Raw genomic sequence first — 16,613 nt, forward strand, 5'->3', positions numbered from 1 at the left:
ATTTAAAAAAATACTTTTTGGTTTTTGTGAATTTTACTCAATATTTCTATTTTTTTGTATGAAAAGGCAAAAAGTTTGTTTTAGAAATGAATTCGCCATCCTTTAATTATCCGAAAATGACACCACACTTGCCCTAATACCCATAGTTTTAAAGATATGGGCTTTAAAGTGAAGTGCGGCAGAAGGAAACTTGCCCCCCCTCCCCCTGCTACCACAGGGGGGGCTCCCGATGTCTACCGACGGAAATCTACTCAGGAGCACCCAAAGAACAACTGGTGCAAAAATGAGCCTTCTATACCAAAGTGGAGGGGTCTCCATACAAATCATTGCACTAAATTCCCTACTATTTCGCGCAAACGTCCATTCGCGCTGAGCCCCGATTACGGTAATATTTAACGTCTACAATCCAGACACGCTTCTTCGATTCTGCGATGCGATTGGTCAAAACAGTCAGCTGTCAGTCAACGTCAGCTGTTTTGACCAATCGTATCGCAGAATCGAAGAAGCGTGTCTGGATTGTAGACGTTAAATATTACCGTAATCGGGGCTCTGATTCGCGCTCTTGTCTTTTCACGCAAGTGTCTATGCATGCAAATGTCTATGTCTTTTGCGCTAGTGTCTCGCGCGGTTCTATATTGGCTTACATAAAATTCTAAATCCTATTCTTTGTCCTACTACCGATTTGTGTTCATAATAATCTCTCTTCATAATTTTATTTTTCATACTTTTTTTATTCATACATTTTTATTACTACCATCGGAGCTCATAACAGTTAGTAATCATAATTTTTTTATCAATACTGTTACTACCAAGAACCATTTAAAATACATAATTTTTATTTTCAGATCTTTTTTTCTTCATAACATTTATTGATCATATTGTTTTAATTAATAATGTTGTTACTAAGAACATACTTCAACTCATAATGTTGTTGTTCAGAATAATTTACTTTATAACAGACATACTCGTATCTTTAAAAAAAAATCATATATAATTTAATAGAGTAGATAAGCATGCAGAGCATGCAGCATGAAAGCAAGCATGCAGCATGCATTGGTATCTCCTCGTCTCCGGCGCTGCGGGATGTGCAGCCCTTCCGCCCTTGCGTAACGAGGCTCAGGCACCCACGCTTGCTTCCGCAGCTTCGGCTTTGTGGATCGCCATCGGCGCCTTCAGCGCCTCGGCGACCAGCCTCAGCCGCTCCAGCTCACCCGGGCGCCTGAGCCTCGTTACAGCGGGCGAGGGCTGCCCTCCCTCCGCGCCTCCGGCTTTTAAATTACACTCTAGGGGTAGGGCAGACAAGACTACGTGGAGTCGGTTTTGCAGCGATTCGTTCCTGTCACGTTAATTTTGTGGCACAAAATATTGCCTGTTTTGGACCATTTTAAATTAATTTAATGTTAAAATACGATTTCATACGAATATAGACATCATGATTTTCAATAATATGGATAAATACACTTATGAGTAATACATTTATGAAAACAAATATTAGGATACATAATATTTATGAATATTATAGTTATTTATTCGAATGATTATGAGTTTCGATCATTAGTATAGAAAAATATATGAAAACAAATATCAGTAAAAACTAAGTGTATGATTAGTGATATTATGAATATCAATGATTATGTTTTTAAATATGTAGGTTTTATTTTTTATGAAGAATGATCATTATGGTATCAAATTGTATGAGAAATATTTTCGGACCTCCAATGATAGGAATTGAAAAGTTATGTAAGAAAATGCGCTACCGTCTCGCGCTCGTGCAGCTCGTGTCTTTTCACACAAGTGTCCATGCGCGCAAATGGATTTTCGCGTTTGTGTCTATTTGTGTCTTTCGAGCAAATGCAGTATCCCGAACCCGATACGCTCGCGCTAGCTTACCTCGCTCTTGATAAATTATGTCTGCAAGTGAGACAGAAAGCACTCACTTGTCTGTCACCATGACACGACTGTGTCTGTCTACCACAGTCTCCATAGTTATGTTATCTTTGAGTGACACCTTTGTTGACAAATGTTGACAAAACGTCAAACGTCATTTTATTACAAATGTCTCGTTTTTCCTTGATGTCAGTCTTTTGTGTTTTCGATACTTATTTAATTAATTTATTCCTCTGTCAGTCAGTAAACTCGTTAATCTAATAACCTGAGAAAGAAAAAAAATTGAATAAGGTCATGATAGGTTATTTGCAGCAATAAAAGGAGAGTACTAAAAGTATCAAAATAATGCCATAAAGTGACTGTGTTTTCGAATTCAACTCAAGAATATTGAAATTATGTGTTCCCCTTCTGTGTTAACGTTTTTTAGTCAGTGGCGCTTATGGATTAGGCCATTCTTAATTGCAATTTACTTAATTCTTATCATCGTATTAGTACCTGTTCTTATAGTTCGGTCAATAAACAATGGATTTAATGAAAAAGAAGAGGCAGCGCTCATAGGCGGAGGGTTTGTTCTACTTGCTTTGCCTATATCCATATGGCAAATAACTCAACATATTGTCCATTATACCAAACCATCACTGCAGAAGCACATTATCAGGTTGGTCCACTTAATCTTATCAGTTATGAATATTGCATTATTTTTACATATTACAGGAAGCTTAGTTTGTCATGGTTATCAAAAATTCCCCTAACTATAGTTTCCCAGTGGACGGGTGACCATTTATCTAGTTCTAATGTCCTACCTAGTCAAAAAATATGTATATTGTAATGATAAGACACCTAACCATTAGTATTTACCCACTTGGTAGTTGAACCTCCATAAAGAGTTGAGGTGTGCTATACCACCTTAAACTAACTTTCCTTTAGCCTTTATATAACAACAAATACCTAGATAAGAGCTTTGGAATCAATAAAATTTTATCAATATTTGTTTGTTGCATATGATTGTGTAATCAAACATCTTTATCAGAGTTGGTCTTGTCAATAAGAAATAACAATCTAACATTTGAATCTACTTTCAGGGTCCTATGGATGGTGCCAATTTACGCACTGAATGCTTGGATTGGACTGCAGTTTCCTGAACAATCTATTTATGTAGATTCACTCAGAGAGTGTTACGAAGCTTACGTCATTTATAATTTTATGAAGTACCTCCTCAACTACTTGAATGACGGTCATGATCTGGAGGCCTTGTTGGAGGTCAAACCTCAAGTTTACCACATCTTTCCTTTATGTTGTTTAAGTCCGTGGGAAATGGGAAGGTAAGAGGTTCACAATGTAAAACTTGCATTTCCATTTTAGGACATATTCCTATATGACTGTGTGCAGTGTTTATGTGTGTGTATGTATATGGTAATATTCCCCCGACTTATCAGTAACTTGCAAACTTCCTTTTTAGATGATAGTTTTTTTAAATAATAATCATTCATTATTTTGTTTTCAGAGAGTTTGTTCATAACTGCAAACATGGAATTCTTCAATATACATTGGTTAGACCAATTACTACAGTGATATCAATGATATGTGAATTGGCTGGTGTGTACGGAGAAAGTGACTTCAGTCCTAAAGTGGCGTTCCCGTACATGGTTGCGATTAACAATCTTTCGCAGTTTGTAGCCATGTATTGCTTGGTTCTGTTCTACAGAGCCAACAGGGCTGAGCTAAAGCCTATGAAGCCCATTGGAAAGTTTTTATGCATCAAAGCAGTTGTTTTCTTCTCATTCTTGTAAGTATTTTGCATATATGAATTCAGTTCAATAACAACAATTTTATTCATCAACAACTTGATAAAACCTACTATGTAGCATCAAGTGAAGGTAATTAAAAATGTGTAACATCGTGACCAATTTCGTGACTAATTTTATCATTTGTTTCTTACAGCCAAGGAGTAATTATTAATATTTTAGTATACTGTGGAGTCATATCCACTATATTTGGAATATCAGACAATGGAGAGGTCAAACTTATATCTTCCAAGTTGCAGGTAAATCTATTAATTAAGAGGCATGTTTATAAATAAATATGTAGTGATTAAGATAATGTTTAAGTTCTTTTTGAAATCGGAGAAGACTTATTCATAATAACTACTTGAAGTATATTACTGAGTCTTTGTTTCTTAACTATAGTAACCATTGTTATATTTTTCAGGATTTCTTGATTTGCATAGAAATGTTCCTGGCAGCAATTGCTCATCATTATAGCTTCTCATACAAACCTTATGTATCACCTGAGAATCCGTCGCCCTCTTGTCTTGGCTCTTTTCTGGCCATGTGGGATGTCTCTGACGTCAAAAGAGACATATCTGAACATCTTGGAGTAGTTGGTGTGTATCTACAAAAACACTATTTTAAAGTTGTATTTAGTCTTAAGCCAGTATTATGAATAGAAACTCTAGTAAAATTAATCTACCTTCAAGCAATGATATTATAGAACTATAGATATGTTACGTTCATAGAAATTACGATTTTAATCCGTGCCGAGCTATTCCAAATTGCACACATTGACAAATGTAACTGATAAGTGAAACAAAAGATACGAAATAGCACGCAAATGAAAGAGATAGCTATAGTTTTAAAGATTCTGCACTAACTAATCTATGTCCGCAGCGCACGCATCCTTATCGCTCTAACATCAATACAAGATCGCTTTCTCTTTCTTAACTTGAACATGGCGCATGGCGTCTTGATTGTTTGCATAAATAATTGAAAATATAAATACTAAACAATTTTGCATAATCACATGTGGTAAGAGATCCCTTGTATTTTGTTTACTTTAGAGTCATAATTGGTACACTTTCGAAACACACACGATGGCATTTTTTATTTATTTTGGTAAGAACACAGGAACTTACGGTGTGGTACGCACGCGATTGCGCACGACGCAGGCCACACGAAGACTAAACACAAGACGTCCCAATTGGGACGTATTTGAGTATTCACAGCGCGAGCGCTTATAACATATCTGCTTGTTTTTATATAATATCATTGCCTTCAAGAGTATATTCAATCACTGTTATGTTTAACAGACCCTTTCTATGTAGTAAAATGGAGCAAAAGAACCCCCAATGAATTATTTCATTAATAAATATTTATTCGCAATAATTAGGTCATTACTGTTAAATGATAGACCAGTGCTGAGACAAAAAATATCAATCACAATTTGTGTGTCAGATTCTTTGGAAGATTTTAGACATTTTATCTTTCATTACAGGGAGTTCATTTAGCAGAAGGCTCAGAGGAAAATCTATGTACCACATGACAAGAGGTTGTGACGAAAGCTCAAGGTTGGTGAGCGAACCTACGTCATCAAGTTCTGCACCCAATCTGACATTGGAACCTGAACTTCCACCGGTCGAAGTGAGGCCCACCACTTACGGGTCTATTGAAAACACTCTCACCGGCTCCTCCGAAACTGACCCACTTATCAGCACTGCCGAAGATCGAGAATCGATCACACACGACCCTAAAGCGTGAAACGCAAACAAAAACACATCACTGAATCTAATAATCGCTTTGTGTGTATTATGAACTGATAACAATCATCACAGATATGTATTATAAAATATGCAATATTTAGTTACTAAGATGTAAATATTTATAAAGTACATTCCCTTGTTCAATTTTATTTCTACCAAAGTAACAAGAGTGCTAGTATAAAATTATACAAGATCAAATTATGAATACAAAAAAATCTCTAATATTTTATCTTAAAAGTTGAATCTTCATTTCTTATGTTTATTTTTATCTACTTAGGTTTAATGTTATGTATTGTTAACATAAATTGTGATATTACACGGCTGCTGTGGTGGTAATTGTAAATATTTGTTAAAGTTTAGAAATAAAGTTATTCTTTATTAAAATATTACTTTCATTGTTTTGTCATATTTTAAAAGCTTAGGACATCACTCAATTTTGAATTACAACTTAGGTGAAAAAAGCAATGGGAGTTTCGACCAATCTATGCTTGGTTAACTTTTTTTTTAACTGCCATAAATTCAGATGTGATTTAAATCTATTGCTCTATTGCCGCACCGTTATCATTCAAAAAGTGTAATAAATGTATTTGTGTATAGCTATTTGTCGGTGAAAGGAACGGATATTTCAAGCATAGGATAAGATGGCGCTAAAACGTCGTGGGGCATCGCGTCGTAGTAAATGATACATTATATTTACAATTTAATAATTTATTGAATTCAAAGCATACATAAAATAATTTATATTATAATAATTGGTTTAATTATCACAATTTTACGATATGATTGTACCTATCTTTAGATTGATAATACTTTTATAATAAACTAAAATTAGTACGTACTTAAATTACAGATTGGGCCTACTTATAAAAAAATAACTGTATTTCAAAATAAATTAACATTGCTAATTAATACCAATTGTTCCAAAGGCAGTGGAATGTGTTTCAAAGTATATACCGTTTAGTATCTATATATTTAAAAGAAAGTCGTGTTAGTTACTCCACTTATAACTCAAGAACGGCTGAACCGATTTAGCTGAAAATTGTCAGGGAGGTAGTTTAGAGCCAGGAGAAGGACATAGGATACTTTTTATCCCGTTCGAAATTAAAAAAAAGTCTGCTTATTTATTGCCATTAAAGTTCGCCGGGTCAGCTAGTAGTAAATAAATAGGAACATCAAATAAATATTCAAATGTCAATCTTAGTTAATTGGTAACTAAACTTCAATATCTGATTACGTAAAAGTTTAACATATAATTACCTATCCGAGAATAAGTACGAATACTGTTTAATATGTATAAAGTATCTTAATTCTGTTAAGCAGTATCAAAATATATAGCATTTAATAAGCTAGTAGCTCAATACTGAGCTGATTATGACGAATTTACATATTACATTAACAAACATTCATCATAATATTACATTCTCTTGAGCATTATCACGTGTTACATTGGGCTATAATATATTGTCCTACATTTTTAAGTTAACACAGATATGTTACATGCAAACTGCTAAGAAATAGGTACGTTTTACAAAGTTTGCGTATTTTCTAAATACTTCAGTAATCAGTTCTTTGCTCTTTGTTACTATAATATAACATCAAGGCACTGTAAGCATTAACGGCACTAACATCGTGATGTGGTGTCATCAGTGTGTACTTAAGTGTTTAAAAATCAGTGGAATGGTCCTTTGTTCCGTACGTATGCGTCAGGGCAGTGAGGGGCATATTACGTGGCTTAGTTAGACCTACTTGCCACTCCATTGTGCATTCTAATCTGAATCCATTGAGTCTGAAGCTTTTTAAAGGTAGTTGGAATTTTCAAGAGGAATTACTTCTAGTTAGAACCATTTTCTTTTAAAACATCTGAATAGACAAATCATTTCACTTCTTATCATTTTCAGCGCATTCCATAGCTTTTATTTCACTTCTTGTTTTCTTAAAATTTTTAAGAGCATTCAGGCCAGCTTTTAAGCTGTTCATTTCAATCTTGTTCCACAGTGTGCCCATCAGTATGTTATAGAAGCAAAATCCCGTCAGTATTATTTTTATGACGTCATATATGAATTTATTGGGCCAGAAACCAACAGTGCCTAACAGGAACATGAAAAGCAAGCCTCCTGAAGTTAAGTACAGCTTTCTAGATTTCAATATGGTGTCCATAGCATCTTCACAAACTTTAATAGCTTGACCAATGGTAACATCAAATGAAATTTCTTTACTGAATTGTCTTTGTTTAGTTTTTGGACTGGTTGGTTTGAGTTTAAGTTCCAATGAGACAGCATTGTGATCAGAATAAGAAAATGGTTGATCAGGAACTCTGTCTTCTAAGGGGTTCCCAAAATTCACCACCTCAGCCTGGAAATATAAAATACTAAATGAAAAAACTTACATTGTGACTAATATAGTAGAAATTAATTGTACATTTGAGGAGTTCTCAGACAGAAATAACTTTGGGAACTAAGATAACATGAAAAATAATTGAGCAAAATATTAAGACTAAATAATGCACTTAAGGAAAAACAATTGGGTATTTACATGATTTTAACAAACAATATACTCATTTCCTTAATAGTTAAATAATTGTTCAATATCTTACCTCCCAAGAAGGGCTAACATGAAACAGTATGTGGTCAATTCTTTTTCCTTCTGGTGAGGCTTCAGCCAGCTTCTGAGCAGTATAGCTGTTGTTGGCATTGTCACAAGTGCCTGAGGGTTTCCTGACCTTTGGGTCACTTCCTTCACATTCTAAATCAAAAGGATCTACTAATGATGGAAGCTGGGAAATTATCCTGGAATATTACATCAAAAGTAGCTGTAGTTAGGTGTCATGATAGCAAATACTACATATTTATTTGTATCAAGTGGTTGTTACCTATAAGATAGATCATCAGGACCAGTATTGAGATCTCCTGCTAGAATGGAAACATCAGCTGGTGATTTGGTCAGGTTTACAAGCTCAGCAGTAGAGTAAGCTTGCAGTACTCTGTGTGCTAAATACATGTCATCTTCATGATATTCAGCATGTAACTGTAATTAAATAGATAAAAGTGATTAAAAATATTGCAAACATTGTACTATAAAATATACTCTTAGAGCGCTTTCACATTTAGGCGATTTCGCAGTGCGACAGACGCGCTGCCGAAAATTTCATACTATGTGACAGCGGATGCATGCCTTCACATAATAAAACGCCGCTGCCGCGCTGCAGTCGCGCTACTAACGCCTTAATGTGAAAGCGCTCTTACAATCAGGTACTCACATGTGTACAATAGATATTAATAAGTCTATCACCACATTTGATACGACAAAGTCCAACTCCTTTGCCCCCAAACCAATCTCCATGGTGTATCTTGTGGATGTAGCCATTTAGAGGCCATTGATGAAAGAACACATCTTGAATCACCCATTTGGAAAATACACACAAACCTGAGCCAAGCACTCCGCTAAAAACAATAATATGAATTAGAAACTATAATAAAATATTAATATGAATTGGAAGACAAAACTAATTAAGTTCATCTTACCTATAAAAGTAGTAGGAATATGGCAAAACCTCCTTTAGACTATCTTTTATAAATAAATAGTCATTCTCACTCCAAACTTCTTGTAAACAAACCAATGTATGTGAACTTTCCATCAAATATTTAGCAATAGCATGAATTCTTTCCTTACGGTTCTTGGATACAATTGGAATACCCCTGTAAAAGTTTTATTAATCTTGAACATTGGTTTGGTTTTATTTTATTGTGATAAATTGATGGATACAAAAGATAAGGCTAACGTTTTATGAATGAAAAACATTTAAAAATTAAAACCAAGTTGCAATCTTACAATACTAATTTAATAACTTGACTTACCAACAATTTAATGTAAATATGTTTAGATTAAACGCCATAGCTAAGTTAAAACTAGAGCCTTTGTAATATGTAATTAACTTTGATAATCAGCGTACCCAAAGAATACTCATCAAATACTCACTCATGCTCACTCACTCCAGAGCCCCGATTACGGTAACTTTTATAACGTCTACAATCCAGACGCGTTTCTGATTCTGCGATACGATTGGTCAAAACAGCTGACGTACGCTGTTGAACGACCAATCGTATCGCAGAATCGAGAAGCGTGTCTGGATTGTTGACGTTAAAAATTACCGTAATCGGGGCTCAGTGTTGCCAGTCGGGTCTAGTCAGAAATTACCAGAAATATAAAAAAAAGTAACCATTTTGAATAAAAAGTAACCTTCATACGGGGGGGGGGGGTGCGGAGCGATGATTGTGTGTAAGGTTGTTCATGGATGGAAAATGAATACAATTGATAATCTAAATTCGAAAAGTGACCAGTGGGTCTAGTCAAAATGCCATCGCAAACCAATGGGAAGTTTTCACTAATGTCAGTCGCCGCGTCACCAGTGATTCGATTCGATCGGAAAATGGCAGCCAAAATGCACATTGAACCACCAACGACGCGGCGATATAAAAGTTCATTCAAAATCGAATAAAAGTTAAAAAATGTCTATGACTTTGCGATTGTTTTTACTTTTTCTAGCTTTTTTTTTTAAATTAGTTTCTTCCTTCTTTCTGCTCTCTGTTTACGTCTATGCTTCGCTGTCAAACTAGCTGTCAAAACGACATCGCGATACGGATTTGTCAAAACAGCCTTAGGGTGGGTTGCACCATCTTAGTTTAACTTTGACAAACGTCTAAAATCTGTCAAACTCCATACAAAAAACACCGGTTAACGTCATAGTTACGTTTAAAGTTAGGTGGTGCAACTCACCCTATTGGTTTTCGATCGAATCCAAGCTTATCACCGGGGTTTTAGTAATCGCAATGAAAATGGCGGGTGTTGCGATTCGATTCGATTTTGATTGAGTCTTAAATGCATGTTGGCTAAGCCTTTGTATGGGAAATTTCAATCCAGTCTTTCGATTATCGATAGGTAGGGCTTTGCGATTCGATTTTTTGCCGTTTGACTAAGCCTTTTTTGTTATCGACCTCTTTTGCGATTTGTTTATTTGTTTGCGACTGGTTTGCGATGGGTTTGCGATTTTAAAGTGCGTTTTGACTAGACCCACAGTCGTTTAAAAACGTTTCATGGATTTGCGTTTTATTATCGAAAAACATTCGCTAAAACTCATTTTTTTTAACAAATAATAAATCAAATTCAAGTTTAAATGCACTTTATGACATAATTTTTAAATTGTCACTATTAATATTTTTTACTAATAACCTGTAAAAGTTAATTCTACAATTTCTGAAAAATCACCTAAAAGTAACCTTTTCATTAGTGTAACCTAAAAGTAACCACTGCAGTTCAAAAGTAACCTAAAAGGTTACAAAAGTAACCTTCTGGCAACACTGACTCACTCATAGTCATAACAGTGTTGTCAGTGTTGTTGTTCCCATGAAGCTAAAGATAAAATGGAGGCCACATTTGGAACAACAACTTGAGTCAAATACCTACTTATCTCTATCTCGCTCTCTGTGGGCCGACCTCTCTTTTTAGTGTGGACTGTAGTATTGCTATCTCCTTATTTAAATCTCATAGTAAATTCTTCGAAATAGCCAATTCACTAACCAAATCAGAAGTTAAACAAATAAATAATAAAATATTTGAACTACGATTACCTAGTTAAATTAAAAATCACAAAATTGTCGGCCGTTTAGGCTTAATGTGTTGGCGAATCAGGGAATTACAATCCCAATTCCTGGGAAATCGGTACCATGTGGCAACATCGGCTCAATCTGGCCCATCATGGCGGTTGTTTACTATTTTGTTTATTATGCAGTTAATTTCGTTTGAGATTTTTTACAGGACATAATCATTGTTTTATCACAAGAAATGGTGCAAAATTTTGTAGTGCGTGGTTGCGGTAGTACGTGGTGTCCTGGAAATGACTTAAGATTCCACGCGTAAGTGTTTATTTCGTGATTGCCGACATTGGATCATTGTAAACATTTTTCACATTTTTCACAGTAATTTCTTCCTAAAACGTTTTACCAGTATTTACACTTATCATTTAATGATAATACCTATGTCAAGAAATAAAGATTTTACATTAAGTTTCATTGACTTTGAGCAAATTTATATTTTTTGTTTATTTAGAAAGAGAGAGTCTGCCCACAGAGAGCGAGATAGTGATACATAGGTTGAGCTTCAAGTAGGTATTCGGAGTGTGGCCTCCATTTTTTTCTATAGCTCATATAGTTCCAAATAGTGTTGCCGATCGATAGTCGATTATCGATGGTCTATCGATAGTCTATCGATAACCAAACTATCGCAAGACTATCAATTGGCCAATCGATAGTATCGATACTGTCGATACTATCGATAGCTCAAAACGAGGCAATACCACAGAATAAGTAAAATAGTACAGGTACAGAAGGATTACTCCGCAAGACGATTTAAATAAATGCGAGTCTTGCTACGACGCGATACAGTGGAATTCAGCTCGCACAGCACTACGTACCTACAATTTTATTCACCTACAAGTTTTGTCTTTTTCTATCGCGTGCCTCTGAACTCTTCTTACGCTGTTAGGGTTGCTGTCTAGTGAAAAAATAATTAATCTACTTATTTGTAATGAGGTACGTATGTAGGTAAGTATGCATTCATTATGGAAAACCTTGGGAGAGGCCTTTGTCCAGCAGTGGACGTCATTTGGCTGAAACGAACGAACGCATTCTGAGCAGTAGTCATAGTTGGTTAGGTTCCTATACTATCCTATGAATTATTGATTACCTACATGGCCAACATACCTTTCAGCATCTTTGGGAAGCGAAAAAAAAAGATAAATCCGGTAGATTTCTTTTCGAATTTAAACACCCGAACGCCGCACAATATTTCTTTCTCTTTATGTCCATTTTTAAATAATACTTCGATCATAGAATTATAATCATACTACAACGCACGCCACAGCGTCCTGACGGCAATATAATATACTCTATGCCTGACGGGCGCGCGCGTGACACTCGACTGATATAATACCCGCCGGCGGGGCGCTTCGCTGTAGGTAATTATCGGATGTACCGCGCGGAGTGAGACAGGCCTGGCAATACTATGGAATATGTGCAATACTATCGATACTATCGATAGTATTGATGCTCGTGAAGAATAAACTATCGATAGTATCGATACTACTGTATAATCCGGCTGTATCTCCAGGTCACCTAGATACATTCCATAGCAGCTGTAATAGACATTTAGTTACATACATTTACCAATTTTGGCGATAAAATAGGCATTTTGTATTAGTTTTTGTATAACGCCTGAACAAAAACAAAGGGTAATATTTTGGTGTTATACATAGATTTCGAATATAAAAAATATATAAGACATGACAAAAAAACTGAGGTAGGTATGTCTCGTTTCTGTCGGGCCTGGGTCACAGATGACCGTTCTTCTTTGGTATACTTATGTAGTAGGTACGAAGACAATGCAATGTTATGGTATCATTGAGCTGGTCTGATGATGGAGTCAGGAGGTGGCCATAGGAACTCCTAACCGAAACGACGGAATCGCATCGAGTTTTGGTTCGTTGGATTTGTCTTTTTGAGCAGTTTAGTGCTAGATGATGTCCAGGGTCATGATGATCGATTAGGGAGGTGGCCATAGGAACTCCTAAACGAAACGGCAGAAAATCATCGAGTTTGGGTTCGTTGGATTTTTCTTTTCGAGCAGTTTAGTGCTAGATGATGTCCAGGGTCCTGATGATGGAGTCAGGAGGTGGCCATAGGAACTCCTAAACGAAACGGCGGAATCGCATCGAGTTTGGGTTCGTTGGATTTGTCTTTTCGAGCAGTTTAGTGCTAGATGATCTCCAGGGTCCTTATGATGGATTAGGGAGGTGGCCATAGGAACTCCTAAACGAAACGACAAAAACTCATCGAGTTTGGGTTCGTTGGATTTGTCTTTTCGAGCAGTTTAGTGCTAGATGATGTCCAGGGTCCTGATGATGGATTTGGGAGGTGGCCATAGGAAATCCTAAACGAAAAGGCAGAAACTCATCTAGTTTGGGTTCGTTGGATTTGTCTTTTCAAGCAGTTTAGTGCTAGATGATTTTTTTTGAAGGGACGCGCGCTGGTAGCTTGAAGAGCTTCACCGGGCAGATTGGCGAGTACAGAAGGTACTCTAGCCGTTTGGCAATCGTCGGTGCGCGTGCCGACGAGGCCGAGACTCGTCCGCGTCGGTCGCAGACCGACGTTCGCGATCGGGCCGTATTGAGCGCATTAGGCGCCCGATCAGTGGCGAACCCAACTAGAGGGTTGCCCACCGCGGTGTTGGGCCAAAGTCCAGCCTACGGTGGGCTCACTCTAGTGGGCCCGATCGAGGGGTGTGCGTCAGAACCGCGGGTGGGGTATCATGAAATCGAATGAAACATATTCTGGTATTTAGTAGTGTTTTACTATTATTTGAGTATTTCTCAAAAAAAATGTACATTTTGAAAAAAAAAAGTGTGCTTTGAAACAGTTCAAAAGTTATATATTTATAAATCATCACACAAAAAAAACACACACACAATTTTGAAGGATGAATATTAATCTTTAAGATAACGAAGAATTATAGCTATAAGTAATCCTACTTATTACCAAATATTTGAGGAGGTTAGGAACAGAAAGTGACATTTACACTTTTTAATTATATGAATAAATTAAGAAAATAAATATTTTTGTTGAACTTTATGTGTTTTGTTTTTTTTTTTGTTTTTAATATTATGGGTTAATAAGACATAGATTACAAGGTATTAAAAGTTTTCATGTATGTTTTAAAATTTACACAAAATTAAATAAAGAACAAATCAGATGTCACCTTTTGATCAAGTCACAAGTAAATGTCACCATTTGATTCAATAGTTTTGTAAAATGTTACCTTTTGAAACTTACTGTCTGAAAAATGTCACTATTAGAAACAAAAACAAATCAATATCCATACAAAAAATGTGTTTATTATTATTTTAAATTCTTATACATGAAGTTCTCCACAATCAGGTTCTAAGCAGTCACATCCATTTTCATCATTTTCATTGTCATTTTCACTTATATTATTTTCATACAAGATATCACAATACCATTTTAAAGAAGGATCATTTTTCCAGTTTTCTCCAAACTGTTTAGTTAATAAACTTTCTACATCCTTTTTCTTTGCACCTTTACCATGGTTGATACTGGCCACGTCTACTGCTTCTTCCTCCATTTTGAGAAGCCGATTCACAAAATAATAAATATTTGATAAATAAATCCTGCTGCACAGAAAGAAAATCGAAAAGGCGCGCAACCAAATCGTCATGTCACCAGTCACTCTGTCTGTCAGTGTTTTGTTTGACAACTGACAGGACAGACAGCGCCATCAAGGAGCGCCGCACCACAAAAGTAAAAAAAAATGTTGCCACCATATAATAAGGTTATTCGATTAAACATATCGATTCGACCTGTCGTCATAATTTATTTTGGGCAAATCGTTATTTTTTAAGAAATAATGTACCCGTTTTGATCCGACCTTAAAAGCCTCAGAAATATTTACAAAGGAAATGACACTTTTTGATTATTATGTACAAATCACTATTGAGATTGAATTAAAATGTAATAAATGTCACCTTTTGTTCCTAACCTCCTCATTTAGATATTTTAAAAATAGTCCTTTTTTACCTTTCATACAAAAACCTGTTTGCCACCCTAGCTTTTTCATGTGTTTTTGTTTCATAAAATGCGATACGTAACTAAATTATTGTAAATTTCTTTGTATTAGCGTTCTACAGTAATCGCAGTTTCTGTATCAAATTGATTTTCTATGGGGTGATATAATAATTAGCAATTTAAAGCAAAAAAACAAAATGAGTCGCTCTCATTTACTATTTTGTTATTTACTCTTTAGTTACGATTATTTCTACTTTCCCATGGTTTGTACAGTCTGAACAGTTCCATATTTTTTTTTACACGGACAACAATAGCTGCACTGTGAATGGCTGTTGGCCTGACGTCTCCGCCATACATCTATCGCGAAAATCAGTGAAAACGTGTGTGTTTTGTGGGATTACTTTTTCGTAACAGGAAGTAAAATCAGCGATTTTATATAGAACGGTAAGTCTTCATTTAACCATTTTTTGTAATACGTGTGGTACGAACATTTAGTAAGCTTTTATATTTGCTGTAACAGCTTTTATCAAAAAAATACTTGTTTCTGATCTCATTTTGTCTAATATTTCGTTACGTTTTTTACGAATTTCGTTACGTTACGAAAAAGTACAACATAGTGCTGAGTGTATACTGTTATTACCTGACTAAGCATAGTAATATTCACTACTTAATTTATTTCAAAAAATATAGAGCGTCAATAAATAAAAGGATTGGATACTATCTGCTTTACAGAAGTGCCACCAGCAAAAAATAATCAAATCATTTAGATTACGTTTTTATGTGATTACTTCTTTTGTTTTTTTAGGAATGCCGCCAAAAACCAATGCCGAAAGGCAAAAAGCTTACAGAGAACGACTCAAAATGGATAAACATGATGGAACAAAAATAATTTTATTAAAATAGTATGAATGATTACTCCCTTATTTTATTTCTAACCCCTTAATATTACCTACCCCGTATTTGGGTGCATACTTACAAATATTTCGAATTGAATAAATGAGGAGTGTCTTTTCAAAAGGGGATACCTACATTCTATCTTATTTTTCACAAAATGGGAAAAACTTATATGGGAAATATTTACAGACCTACCGAAAAGCATTATTTCTGTTATGAAACTATTTCATTACAGTGTTCTAACTACACTTTTTGCCAAAAAATATGACTTGTTAATTTAAAGTTACAGAGTTCAGAAAAATCATAATATCCTCTTTTGACACGGATCTTTTATAATATCCCCCTTTGTTCTGTACTTACTGTAAATATCCCCTTTAGTTGAGCCTACTATTTTGTAAATATCCTCTTTTGTATTGTACATCTCAAGATTTTAAATGATAATAAAACCACAGAATAATAATAAGTACTACGTACAGAAGTTTTACTTCGCGAAGGTATTTAAAAAAAATTATGCTCAATGTCATTAACAATATGGTGTAATTTAGCTTATCTCAAGAGTCAAGCACCATTTTGTTGACAAACGTCAGTGATCGGCACTGCGCCGAAGCTATAGGGCTGACTTCGGTAAAATGATGTGACGTGAGGTGCCAAACTGTGGAAAATGGCGG

General features: G+C 35.4%; 2 protein-coding genes across 2 annotated transcripts; one reads left to right on the top strand and one right to left on the bottom strand.

Moving 5' to 3' along the window:
• Nucleotides 1–2,035: 2,035 nt before the first annotated feature.
• LOC135073097 (transmembrane protein 184C) lies at nucleotides 2,036–5,806 on the top strand. Its single transcript, XM_063967134.1, has 6 exons — nucleotides 2,036–2,545; nucleotides 2,970–3,209; nucleotides 3,392–3,673; nucleotides 3,829–3,931; nucleotides 4,096–4,270; nucleotides 5,158–5,806. Exons 1-6 carry the CDS (start codon nucleotides 2,283–2,285, stop codon nucleotides 5,418–5,420), a joined length of 1,326 nt encoding a protein of 441 aa, XP_063823204.1. The 5' UTR covers nucleotides 2,036–2,282; the 3' UTR covers nucleotides 5,421–5,806.
• A 775-nt stretch (nucleotides 5,807–6,581) lies between these two features.
• LOC135073098 (putative neutral sphingomyelinase) lies at nucleotides 6,582–9,391 on the bottom strand. The gene is made up of 6 exons (XM_063967135.1): nucleotides 9,277–9,391; nucleotides 8,944–9,117; nucleotides 8,679–8,862; nucleotides 8,292–8,446; nucleotides 8,016–8,208; nucleotides 6,582–7,774 (listed from the first exon to the last, which is right to left on the bottom strand). The coding sequence occupies exons 1-6, from the start codon at nucleotides 9,312–9,314 to the stop codon at nucleotides 7,301–7,303; spliced, it is 1,218 nt and encodes a 405-aa protein (XP_063823205.1). The 5' UTR covers nucleotides 9,315–9,391; the 3' UTR covers nucleotides 6,582–7,300.
• Between the last annotated feature and the right edge of the window lie 7,222 nt (nucleotides 9,392–16,613).

This window comes from Ostrinia nubilalis, chromosome 7, assembly GCF_963855985.1.
Source record: "Ostrinia nubilalis chromosome 7, ilOstNubi1.1, whole genome shotgun sequence".
In the NCBI taxonomy this organism is placed as follows: Eukaryota; Metazoa; Arthropoda; class Insecta; order Lepidoptera; family Crambidae; genus Ostrinia; species Ostrinia nubilalis.